At 37.9% G+C, this 13,223-nt stretch overlaps 1 protein-coding gene across 1 annotated transcript in view; it reads left to right on the top strand.

The window, feature by feature from the left end:
• The window catches only part of itga1 (integrin, alpha 1), a 35,195-nt gene extending 22,729 nt beyond the window's left edge, over positions 1 to 12,466 (top strand). Inside the window, exons 15-30 of the mRNA XM_061262653.1 lie at positions 458 to 588; positions 2,170 to 2,336; positions 2,854 to 2,990; positions 4,204 to 4,314; positions 5,859 to 5,935; positions 6,217 to 6,343; positions 6,663 to 6,740; positions 6,869 to 6,945; positions 7,081 to 7,170; positions 7,620 to 7,725; positions 8,035 to 8,148; positions 8,859 to 8,963; positions 9,578 to 9,682; positions 9,899 to 9,994; positions 10,150 to 10,263; positions 10,429 to 12,466. Coding sequence (XP_061118637.1) covers positions 458 to 588; positions 2,170 to 2,336; positions 2,854 to 2,990; positions 4,204 to 4,314; positions 5,859 to 5,935; positions 6,217 to 6,343; positions 6,663 to 6,740; positions 6,869 to 6,945; positions 7,081 to 7,170; positions 7,620 to 7,725; positions 8,035 to 8,148; positions 8,859 to 8,963; positions 9,578 to 9,682; positions 9,899 to 9,994; positions 10,150 to 10,263; positions 10,429 to 10,488 — 1,695 coding nt within the window. The 3' untranslated portion in view covers positions 10,489 to 12,466. The remainder of the gene's footprint in view (positions 1 to 457; positions 589 to 2,169; positions 2,337 to 2,853; positions 2,991 to 4,203; positions 4,315 to 5,858; positions 5,936 to 6,216; positions 6,344 to 6,662; positions 6,741 to 6,868; positions 6,946 to 7,080; positions 7,171 to 7,619; positions 7,726 to 8,034; positions 8,149 to 8,858; positions 8,964 to 9,577; positions 9,683 to 9,898; positions 9,995 to 10,149; positions 10,264 to 10,428) is intronic.
• The last annotated feature ends 757 nt before the right edge of the window (positions 12,467 to 13,223 follow it).

Raw genomic sequence — 13,223 nt, forward strand, 5'->3', positions numbered from 1 at the left:
TTTGTTTTCTTTACAGTCATGTCATGAAGGTCCTTAGAGTGGGCTGCTTTGCTCCACAATATTCCAACTTTACATTACATTATTGCCATTTGGCAGGCGCTCTTATGCAGAGCAACATACCGTTGATTAGACTAAGCAGGAGACAATCCCCCCTGGAGTAATGCAGGGTTAAGGGCCTTGCTCAAGGGCCCAACGGCTGTGCGGATCTTATTTTGGCTACACCGGGAATCAAACCGCTGTCCTTGCGGGTCCCAGTCAGTTACCTTAACCACTATGCTACAGGCCGCCACTTTCTTCTGGGCATGGTGTGTGCTTGATGTAGCTGTTGAACTGGACTATGCTGATAGTCTCTAGAGTTTAATCCTGTGACTTCATTCAGACCCCCCCACCTTTTTACCATACAGATTTTGAAATTATTCAGTGTGTCATCAGATCTATACTTCTGATATTCTTTCAGCGAATTGCATCAGGTGGTGATGGAGAGAAGATGAAGTTCTTTGGACAGTCAATCCATGGAATCATGGATTTAAATGGAGATGGGATTACTGATGTCACAATTGGAGGTCTTGGGGGTGCTTCCCTCTTTTGGTTAGTATACCCGTCCCTGTCCTTGCCTTGTGCTAGGATGCATACTGTATACTCTCAAAAAAGATCACTCTATGTAGTTGTGGCCACCTGAGGATAGTGAAAAGTCAGGCCACTGCTTTTCAGAAGCTTTCCAGAATGTCTTTGGGGGAAAGAAAAAGAAAGAAAGCACATTGTCATTGCACAGTGTGTAGATACATGCAGTAGTGTGCTGGGTTATTTCTTTCTGGAATAGTGTGTGAGTCAGCCAGAATAGGGGGTGGGGTTGATGAGGACATTTCTGCATGGAGCCACATCCTGCAGCTGGCTCCAACTGCCTTGTTGTCTGGGTTACATTATGACCAATAAAAAGAGATGGTTGCAAGGCGAGGGAGTGTCTTGGTGATGGAGTGGATACCTGCCATAAATTCTCCTCGTCTATGGCTATGGAGACAAATCTGCCTCAAGCCTATTTATACTGCTGAGCGTGAGTATGAACCATGATTTACAGCTGGAAAACTAACAGAGAGGGTGGTCAAGAAGGAAAATCCTGCTCACGGACTGAACCAAAGCCTCTGTGCTTGGCACAGTGAGGCACAGAGATGGACTGATGCAATGCTGTACGTGTCTGCCTGCTTCACGCATAAACTTTGCCTTTTTGCTATGAAAACCCTTTTATTTTTGTATATCTGATAATTATAACAGGTGACCGCATCACCGTGGCACAGCTTGGGAATGGGCATTTATGCTATGCACTGTTGCATGTCTGCCAACACACAAAGCCCATTTTCCCCCAGCAAATAAAGGCAGTGAGATTATAGTCTACATATGCAGAAAATTATTTTCACATCAGAGAATTTCATCCATTATAGTGATGCAGGAATACATTGATCCATGCTGGCATTTTTTTGCCAGCATGGCAAAATATAAAAAATGAAGTGTCATTTAGCGTGGAACTACCCTTATCATTGTGACAGGCAGGTTTTTAGCTTCTGACTATCTTATCCCAGGGAAAATGGTGCTGTACAGCTGGAGTTCATCCACCCTGTTGTCAGCTTGTGTGAACAAACAATGGCCTCAGAAGGGGTTTTAATAGCATGTTGTTGAGAAGGAGGCACTGGTAGAGAGATTACAGGCACTGGGTTTAAACATTTCAACTGTTTGAATTTTGAATGTTTTCAGGATATTTCAGTGCCACTAATAATAACAACTGTGATATATATAGATGTCAGGAGGGTAATTTAACAGCTCTGCTGTCTCCATTGGAAAAGTTTGGCTTTTTTATTTCTTTGAAAAGCCACAGTATTATATACAATTTATTTCCAGTGTATTGGTAACTAGAAATACAAAAATGAGATCTGGTTGCTAAGGAAATGAAAAAGGTCTATGGTGTTCAAAGTATCTGTTACTATGTACAGTGCTTTCACTGAATCTTTGTGGTTCAGATTGACTCCACTGATCTGACTCCTGACTCCTGAGTCTCTGACTCTTCTGATCCAGTTTAATTTTATCTTTCACAACAAGATCTTTTCAGTTAGATGTTGGACTTTGTGGTATGTGCACTTTTTTTCCAACTTAATTGTAATTTTTTGTATTCATTTTCAGGTCTCGGGATGTTGCTGAACTAAGAGCAGAAATGGTGTTTGAGCCAACGAAGATAAACATGCAACAAGCACAATGTAAAATCGGGGAAAGGAATACATTTTGTGTGAAAGCTAAAGTTTGCTTTAATTACTTGGTTAAATCTGATCAGGAGCCAAAATCACACGCTGGTAAGAGTACCTCTCCGTGCTGCATGATTTAACCAATTCCCTCTGACTGCAGTCACAATTTCCTCAAATTACAGTTCCTTTGTTTTTGATTATAAAATAAAAAAATAAAGATCAGCTAGAGAGATAATACATTTCAGAACCCTATATAATATGTTACACCATCTTTAAACCATTCTGCACGATCTCCACAATATCTCTAAGAAAAGTTAGCAGTTCAGTATGTACAGTATGGAGGCTATGAACGATTGCCTGCTTTGCCACATGATTGTGAATAAGTGAAATTACTTTGACTGTGACAGGGGTAAATCTTTCTGTAAATCTACCATGTCTACAAGTGTAACAAAATAAAGGTTTACATTCTGTTTTTATTTCACCTCCTAAAATAAGTGAATGTGTTGAGTTTTGGTGTTGAATGGGTGAGGTGTTCATTGTTAGCACTCCACCCAGCGGATTTGGCCATCTTTAGAACAGTCTGTGCCTCATATTTAATCCCTAATGGCAGGTGTTTCCCTTTCAGACATTAAATACTCGCTGACAATAGATGCCCAAAGGGCAGCATCAAGGGGGCTCTTTGTCAACATCACAGACAGGAAGTTGCTGGCAAACGCTACTATCCAGGAGAACTTATGCCGAGAGCATGACTTCTACATGTTGGCAAGTAAATCATTCCTCCTTACCTTTAGACAGCGCCTGGGAAAACACAGAGCAGTTACAGCAGATGAGGATATCATCACCTGTTCAATCTATGTGTGAATGCATGTATGTTTTTAAGTATGTGTGTGTGTATACAGTATATTATGTGCATATGTAAACATCTACAGTATGTCTGTGTGTGCATTATGTGCAAGTTCATGTAGATGTGTACTTGTGAATGTATCTGTAGCATATATGTATGCTCTGAATTAGGTCATTGGGCTTGTCCCTGCTCGGTTTCCTCTTCAAAGAGAATGAATTACTTTCTCAGAGTGATACAATGTGTGGAAGCCTTGTGAAGCTGTTCACAGCATGAAAGCCTACTTCCGCTTTCTCGATGAGTAACGACTTGAAGGAGACTCAGAAATATAATGCTGACGCAGTCAACACGTGCCCTTTCCTTCCCTTAACAAGAAAAAGCATCACATGCGTAGAAAGGAGCTCCCTTGCATCATTGCCCTGTATAGCAACACCTCCTGTGAATTAGACTGCTAATCCATCACCGTCTAAAGATGAGTGGCTGGTTTTACTGCTGACTAACAACTAAGAGAGGTAGTAATCAGAGTGGTTTATCATCAGGGTTTCTAAAATCTCAAGATATGCCTAAAATCAAGCTGAAGGGACCCAAAGAACAGAAAACTCCAGTAAAACTGGAATAGTACTGATTCAGTGCTCCACCCCCAACTTCACAATATAGCTTACAGAGCCCACTGTGTGGAAGAAAGCTGAAAATCTCAATCATCTTTAAGTGCTTCACACACAAAAAAAAAGACTCACTTTAATTGGAAACAGGGCAAAAACTGATCAAAGCCCACTGTGAATTGGCAAGTACAAAATTACCCAAAATCACTTTGGCAAATTATTCCGCTCTGTGCATTCCTTGGCTCACAACCACCGGGAAGGACCTACAAGGTTTGGCAGCTGGGGAGTGGGATAGCTAACATGTGCTGCAGACTTGTCCTGTGCTACACATGGCTAGCCTAGCAGCACATTGTACATGATTGTGTTTCATGTAGTACAATATCAAGCACTGTCACTGTACATGTTGTTCTGAGTCTCTACATCCTCATAGAATGTTGTAATGTATATATGTTAGTTAATTTACAGTATGCAGTATACAGTATGCTCAGAAAGCAAGACTTACATTCTATCCTGTCTCTGCTCATTCCTTCAGGACAAACTGGACTTCAGAAATCCTATCGTGGTGTCTCTTGTGTTTGGTTTAGCTAATGAAGACAAGGGTCCAGTCTTGGATGGGGATTTACCCACCTCCCTCAATAAAACTGTAAGATCTGTTCCTTCTTTTGCAACAATATTTCTGTGATGATGATGTTGATTATTATTATTATTATTATTATTATTATTTGTATTATTATTTGTATTATTATTAGTAGTACTAGTTGTAGTAGTAGTAATAGTGGTAGAAACCTTAGTGATAGTATATCTTTCTCATGAGCTAAATGTAACTGTTCTTAAATTTTATCATAAAATGTGTCAAATTACAAGAAATGTGTTCTGTTTTGTATTCTTTGAAACAGCCAAACAGGCTGACAGTTCTGCTGAAGGAAGGCCTTTGTCTTAATGCTGTTACAAATTCACTGTTTTTCATAGTGGTTTTTTAACCACTAGCAGTATGGAAAGATATTTGATTGACATTTAGCGTTTTTCAATTGAGGTCTGCAGCACTGACACATGGCTTGTTTCTGTTGGTCATTTGCTAAACGCTAAACAGCATGAATGTCAAATTTCACAATGAAAAATGTGAACTAAACATTTGCTCATACTTGCCCTTTTGTTCCATAACTTATGTGCTCACGATAAACTCTAATAAGGCATATTTCATGTTAATAAGTACTTAAGCATTTATGCTGTCATGTTTTTAAATGAGCAAGACCATGCAGAAAAACAAAATAAAGTCCACGGTCCATACCAGAGTCAGGCAAACCAAAGTGTGGCCTTATCCTTTAGATGGACAGGAACACACGATGTTCTGCTCATTAGGAATCAATAGTCTGGGACTCATTTGCAGCTGATGAAATATTTTGGCCCAGGGAACTAGGAGTGCCCCGATGGACACGCCCACGAGGTCCAGTGTTCACACAGACAAGCAGGTCCTCTGTGAGAACTCCACAGGCTGTGCAGCTCCTCTGAGCTCAGGGCTGGGAGCAGCCATTGTTGATCTTGTCAGTATTCCAGGTAGCCAAAGGTTAAATGAGTCCAAGGGGATTTAGTGCAGTGCGATGCAGGAGTCACATGTAAACACTAGAGGGAGGCACATGCACGCATGTGGCCTGTGATGAGGCGTTATTTACATATTTTTCCAGTTATTGCTGTCTAAACATTGTATATGCATTAATATTCTTAAGGAAATTCTTATGTTTCAAATGAAACATTTTGTATCGGTATGGTGATGTTTTAGGGGTGGCCGATAGCATAGTGGTTAAGGTAAATGACTGGGACATGCAAGGTTGGTGGTTCGAGTCACAATAAGATCCACACAGCCCTTGGGCCCCTTTGCAGTGTGGTGATTATGAAAAAAGTGATGAACATTTAGCTTGCAGTAGGTCAGACTGCTTAACAGGGGCGGCCTGCAGCGTTGTGGTTAAGGTAAATGACTGGGATACGCAAGGTCGGTGGTTCTAATCCCGGTGTAGCCACAATAAGATCCTCACAGCCATTGGGCCCTTGAGCAAGGCCCTTAACCCTGCATTGCTCCAGGGGAGGATTGTCTCCTGCTTAGTCTAATCAACTGTACGTCGCTCTAGATAAGAGCGTCTGCCAAATGCCAATAATCTAATGTAATGATTTAAATGTGTTTATTTTTGTTAGATTCTTCTGGTAGACTGCGGGAAGAATGAAAAGTGTATCAATGATCTCCATCTTCAAGCTTCAGCAAATATAAGCAGGTATTCTTTTTATAGTCATTCAGTTCTATGATCAGGTGGAGTGCAGTTATCCATTATACATCTAGTTATTATTTTTTAATTGATGATACACATTGTATAGCGCTACTGTGCTCAGTTTAGCATGCAATTCATTTAGCAAAAATACATTTTCAATATGTTTGCCTGCCATGACTAATAATAAAGTTATAATAGGTTGTAGTTAGTGCATTATATTTTGCTGTCGTCTGTGAACATATGATAATGCCTGATGGGTATGACTCTGATTCCATGTCCTTTTTTAGCCTCATCATTAAAGCAAGCCAGGAAAAGTTCAATGTGGAAGTTAACATTACAAACAGCAAAGACAGTGCCTATAATACAAAGGTTACAGTGACTTACTCCAAAAATATAAACTTTGTCAATTTTGAGGTGAGTTCTAAAGTTGTGTTTGTAGTATGTTTTATGAGAATTATATAACTATTAATATCTATGCCTGTCCCTTAAGAGTAGCTGCCTAATTGTGTTCACAATAAAAGCCTACTAAATCAGATTTAGTGGATACATAATTTTAACATGGGCAATAAATGTAATATATTTAACTAATATATTATTTTTTTATGTGTATTACATTTTCAACTTGATGAACAGTATGGAATTTGAAAATGGCCTCTGTCATATAAAATCATCTCTTTGTTGCTTAATTTGTTCTACCTTAAGAAATGTTTTTTTCTTCCGTTCTACCAATCAGCCTCGAGAAAAGGATTGTGAACACAAAGTTAATGTAACATGTGCTATAGAATATCCATTCCTGAAAACAGGCAAAAAGGTGTGTATGCTTTTTCCAGAAATGTTGAGAGCATTTCATTATATTGGCACTGACTTATCATTGATATGAACCTCAATATCATATGCATTTTATTCTAAGCTCATATTCCTCATTTGTGATTTGTGCAGGATTCCTTCAGGATTCACTTCGAAGTCAATCGTTTCCATGTTTTGAAGGATATTGAAATCACTGTAGTTGCAACAAGGTAAAATATACTTTTAGGAATGCAACTCATATGCATGAATGAGTTGGATATTCTGAAGCATTTTGTCAAGCTGGCTTAAGTAATTGTGAAAAATATATCATAACAGTTCATCGCATCCTTGTTTTGTTGTCACAGTGACAGTAATGAACTAGAAGAAACCCGCCATGACAACGTCAAGTCCATTATCATCCCTGTGAAATATGAGGCCATCCTGAGTTTTTCAGCGTAAGAGTTGTAATCTGCTATGGTGAAATGTGCGCCCAAACTCAGCATATGCACATGTACTCAGCAGTTCCATCACTAGCCACACAGGGGTGCTGTAGATGTAAACAGATGCTTTGTGATGCATGAGATTCTCTAATAGTTCATACATATTTGTGTATTCCTTAAATAGTTTTGTCCTAATATCTACTGGCAGCTTCATATCCCATTCTTTTTATTATGCTCATAGTATACATACATTCAGTGAGCACTTTATTAGGTATTTATTAGATTTTTTTTTAGACTCACTGGTCTTCTGCTGCTGTAGCATATCCACTTTTTTTCAGTACAGGTCTATCTATTAAAGTGATCACTGGGTGCATATTTTTTTTAGTTCTAGAACAGAAACACCCCAACCCAGTGTAGGAATCCATTGAATTTTTGCTTTTCACCTGTATTTTATTCTCTTTCAGTCACAAATATATGGAGGACCACATCATTGTCAAAGAAGGAGAGAAGTACCCCAAAGTATTCAGTAACACCAGCTTAATTGGGGATGAAGTTAAAATAAGCTACACGGTATGTGGGTATCATTAAAAACTGCATTAGTCTTCTAATTGCACCCAAGTCAGTCCAGTCTAATAGACAAGTTTTGTCTAAACTGAATTTCTGAAAATGTATGTCCTCAAACAAGTATTCTGATTATTATCCTTCATGTTATTCACATATACTGATCAGGAATTCTGAGTTTACAATTTGCATTACTTTGTGTGATTTATACACAAAATGTATTTTTCTAAAATTCTCTAATAATCTTTGCCATTTACAGATAAATTGTATGATGGTGTGTAGGCTTATGGCTCAAAGTGTATCAATTCTGTTTCATAGATTGTAAAAGAGCCCAACCAGGCAGCTCCACCTCTTGGGTTGCAGGTCACCTTTCCATATAAGTCAACAAATGAGAACATCTTGTTGTACTTGACAGATGTAATGTCTTCCCAGGTTGGTACATTTTGAAAAATAAACATTCCTTTAGAAATGCAGTTGGCTTGGATTTTTCTGGCATCTGTAACTCATCACAATTGTACAAGCAGTCTGTACAAATTAGAAGAAAGCTTTAAAGCATCAAGTTAAACCTTTGGTAAGATAATGGTCAGATTTTATTGCTGCAAATTGCAGGTTGACATAAAGGTAAAGTTTGTAGTTCCATGGCCTGTTATCTGTGGACATGCAATTCAGAAAACACCGTTTTAGACTTCCTTAACCCGATCAACATTGCCCCCTTGTGGTTGAGTTTTTGATTTCTCAAATTATTGTTGCGTTCATATTTATATCATGAAAAAAACAGTGATATAATAAAACCACAAAATGGCGGTGCCAGATTGTTATAAAGACACTCCGCTTGCGAGAACAGCAGTTTAGATGCTTATCAGATGCATGACAATAAAACTCCAGCCTCCCGTTTGGGGCAAAGTGGAATGGGTTAAAACAGAAAAAGCTTTTATAGACTTGCTTTGTTTTGTAATTTACAATAAGAGATATGTTACTGTTAAAAAAAATACTTATCCATGCATGTAATTGAAAAGAACCCTGTCATATTATACTCTTTCAACATTTCTGTCCTATTGTGTTAGTATTTATTATTTGGTTTATTTTTTTATTTTTTTCTTGTTTTCTTCTAAATGTAAGTACAATGTTATTTCCTCTGACAGAATGTTAAATGTCATACTGCATCAGTTATTAACCCCTTAAACATCACCCTGGGCAATCGACATTCACCTGAACCTCGGAGGGAGACACTGAGTACCTACCTAGTGGTAAGTGCTGATGCTTCATCATTATTCCATCGCATTGATTGACACTTTTCAAATACTGTACATTCACATTGATTTAGAAGTCTTGTAGTATTTTAAAAAATGCTTATTAATAGTCTTTGAGTCAGTAAAATTGTTGCAAGAAGTGCTGGAATCAACTGTGCTGTTAGCGCAGCCTTTACCTGAGCATAGTCATCTAAAATGACAATGTACAATATTAAAGAAAGGTTTTATTAGCTCAGATGGAGTTGAGTGTTTCAGACATTTGTACATCAGTGAATGGTAATAAATGGTTTGATGCAAGGCACAATTATGAACTATTCGATTTATAGTCCTATATCTCAATTAAGGTTGAACATGGGTCATTAGTACTTCTATTAGTTTGTTTCTTGAGATGGGTTCTGTGTGCAAATGCTGTCCAGAAAAGTGGTTTGTCAAAAAACGCTGTTGTCCTAAGTTAATGTCAACTTAAGGACAGCTCACAGTCTTGTCTTATAGTTCAGGTTAATATTAATATTATTAATTATTTATTGTTAATAAGTTCAGAGTTAAGGTGACAGGGTTACAAGGAAGTGGTTTCTGAAGTGATTTCATACTAACCTTTTTTTCTTTTATAGGACTGCAAGGGTCTAAATTGTGTCTCCTTCAGCTGCACAATAGAGCCTGAATCCTCTAGCCAGATCAATGTCACGTTCAGAGTTTGGAAGCCTACCTTTGTTAAAGTAGGTCACACTCACAAATGACAACAGTCTGCTCTGGTATCTGTTTTCATCTTGGGGATTTTAGGACTGCATTTTCAATTAACGAAATTCGAACTGAAATTCAATTCATGAAATTGATTGGAGATCGATCTGAATTGATCAGTCAATTAGTGGGCTAATCTCGGCATGTTCAGGAGAGTGATGGATGGGTTGCTTGATTAATAGTTTTCTCTTCAGGCAGAGTTCTCTACACTGCATATGACTGTCCGCGGCACATTGGAAAACAAGGACCCGCATCTCTTTGTGATGAGCAAGGACAATGAAGCCAGAGAGGTGGGTTCAGTGATATAACTAGCTGTACATCAATATCCTTCAGCATTGATTCAATGAAGGACAATGTCACCCTACATGCTGACACTGGATGCTTTTGATATGATTATCAGGGTACTGTACAGTAGTTTTCTCATGTGTGGTGTGGATCTTCTTAGGTCAGGATACAGATTTCAAAACAGTCCCTCGGAGGAATACCCATGTGGATCATCATAGTGAGCATTCTTATAGGACTGCTCATTTTGGCACTGGTTATTTTTGCACTGTGGAAGGTATGCATTGTATATTTACTGTTTACATTTTACCTACACATTTCCAAAATCTGCATTCAAATTCATTGTTGATCCTGCTAATGATCTTCAAATGCAAATATTTCATTCTTCTACCATGTTTGTATGTACCCAAGTCTAACAAATCGTGTTTTACCCATCCCAAAGGCTGGTTTTTTCAAGAGAAAAACGGTGGAGGAAATGAAGGAGGACATGAAGGATGAGTGACATGTCCGTGCTGCAGGGGGCTTGTGCTCCATTATCCTCAGGTCTGGCTTTATTTTAGCAGAGCAGGTCCACAGCATTCCAATGCCAACACATACTATCCGTGTCTCAGTCTAAATGAACATTTACTGTAGCAGGTAGTAAAGACTTAGTCCAGGGTTATATCAGTGATGCAAAACAGTATGTTCATTTTTTTTCCTTTTACAAAGCAAAGAGCACTGCAATTTGATATGTGAAATACAGCATTTTATTGTATTTTGATATCAGCTGCTGTATAACCCTTACTTATACAGTCTAGATGTATCAAGTGTGTTAGTTACAGTACATTGTATTGTACAGTATTGATTCTCAGATTTCAGCAGAATTTGTAATACACTGATTTTGTCCCCCAGATGAATTGTTTATCATCAGGAAAATTAATGAAAAATGCTTGATTGTGTAATTGTGTATGTGTAAAAGCAGCAAATGTTTTACATACCATTTATACAAGTAGCACTGTCATTTTTTTACAAACCAACGGCATTCAATGCAATTAAAATGTAATTCTGAAAAATATGTAAATATTAATGGAGTAATACCAAAGTCTTAAAGTTTAAGTGATTTTGTGATTTGTATCTATTGTTTGATTGTTGTGATTCCAGGCAGATTGCAGAAAAACTCATTATTCAGGTAAACATAAAAATGAAAGTGTCAACCATTCCCTTCAGTATATAGTACATATGTATGTAATGTATGTGTGTTGATTTTATTTATTATTGGATTCAGCCATTATTTCATACACATCTTTCCAAAGATTCTGTCAACCTATTATTTGAAATGGCTAGGCCTTTTTCCTGAAATGTGCAGTGGGCCTAATGCAATCAAATCATGTCGCAACTTGCAAGAAAGTTTGGGAAACACATTATTTAAACAGGCATTGCATTTATTCTTATACAATGTTATGCATTTTCCAGCAAACTGCCCTGTGAATTGAATCTGAGCCTTGTGGCTGTAATGTTTTATTATGAAATGTGTTATGAAACATATTGAGGACACAGATAAAAATGTGCATTGTAAAAGAATACTTGAAAAATTGGCACATTATACAATTGTTATCACTACTATTCTCATTTATATGAAAACGTTAATAATAGTCGGGCCATTTATAAAGTGTGTACTTTCCATAGACACCTACAAATTTAGATGACATTGATTCTTTTTTACAGAAATCACAGCCTGTAAATAATAAATTCTATAGGTAGAAGGATACCATTACTATCTGAACAAGAATTGGAATTGGAGTCAGTGGGAGGTTGGATGGACATAGGTAGCTTTTTGATATTGGATTGTACATTTTTTTCAGATGGATTCAGGAGGGGTTGTTATGACAATGGCTTTTCCACTTTTTTTTCATAATCATAGATCTGTTGTTCATAGTTTTGTGAGCTATTAATCCAGATTCATCAAAGACAATACATAGTGTACAAATGTGAATGGGATCTTGAAAATGCTTGGGCAGCATCAATATGCAAAGAATACATCTGTTTATTTTAAATCACTAGTCATCGTGGATTATGGCTACTTTGCTCTTAAAATTGATTTTGCTGACAGCTCAAAATCACATTCTCTGTCCTAGTCCTGTTGTGCCGATTTCCTCCTTGTGTTTGTTTTATTACCCCGATCATGCTTTTTTTGTCCACATAACAGTTTGCACAAACAGTCCTTATTAACAATGAATGTATTGTATATAAGGAGATATCATCAGCTTTTACCTGCCATTGTTTGAAGAGCATGTGTAAAAATGTCTGTAAAAAAATTGTAAAATAGGTGTCTCAAACACAGTGATAAAGGAGACCAAAGTATATAAGCAAAGACAACATTTTATCAGTCATCTGCACTGTTGAATTTTTATGTAATGCACTGGTTTTACATCATGTATGTATTCATCAGAACATAAATAAGCATTTTTCATGCTGTCAAAAAATAAAAGTTTTTTTCTCAAGGACTGAATCCCTTACTCTTTCAATACCTAAACCTCAATGAAATACACATGTGCATGCACACACACACACACGCACACACACACACACACACACACACACACACACTCTCTCTCTTCATCAGTGAGCCACATTGGGAGTTATGGTTCGGCAGGAGTGGAGGAGGAGAGCTGCAACATTGAATTGTCATGCACTTTAAGAGCAGGGAGCAATTAAAGCTGTTCCACTGGGTACTGCTTTAGTAGCCTGGACTATACTTTCCTTCACAGTCAGTAGTGGCTACCTCTCATCAAGCGAGAGACATCCAGGTCCAGGGATTTTATCAGTAGCCTATCTCATGTTTCTAAAAAAAAAAACTAGACAGGTGGCACCACCTAATCAGGATAAAAGGCCTGCTACTCCCTGTACCCAATACCCAGCAGACAAAGCAGCCATGAAAGGTATTTCTTCTGTAGCCTCTGTGTCAGAAATACAGTTTTGCTCTGCAAGTCTCCTCCCCTTGGCACAGCAACAGGCTCAGCCATGCCATGTCAACAAAGACTGATTATATCTCTTTAAATCCATTAGTCTGCATCTGCAAAGTTCTACTTTTATCTGTTGGCTAAAATCTTTTCTTTTTCCAATATGCTTAGGAGGACAGTGGATATTTCAAAGTTGTGTACTTGTGGAGACCAAATATGTGGTTCTGTTATGATGTGGGTCAGCATGTGGTCTCAGCATGATTTGGGTTCACTCTTACCCTTGATGACAAGGTCAGTC

Source organism: Conger conger, chromosome 12 (assembly GCF_963514075.1).
Source record: "Conger conger chromosome 12, fConCon1.1, whole genome shotgun sequence".
NCBI classification, from domain to species: Eukaryota; Metazoa; Chordata; class Actinopteri; order Anguilliformes; family Congridae; genus Conger; species Conger conger.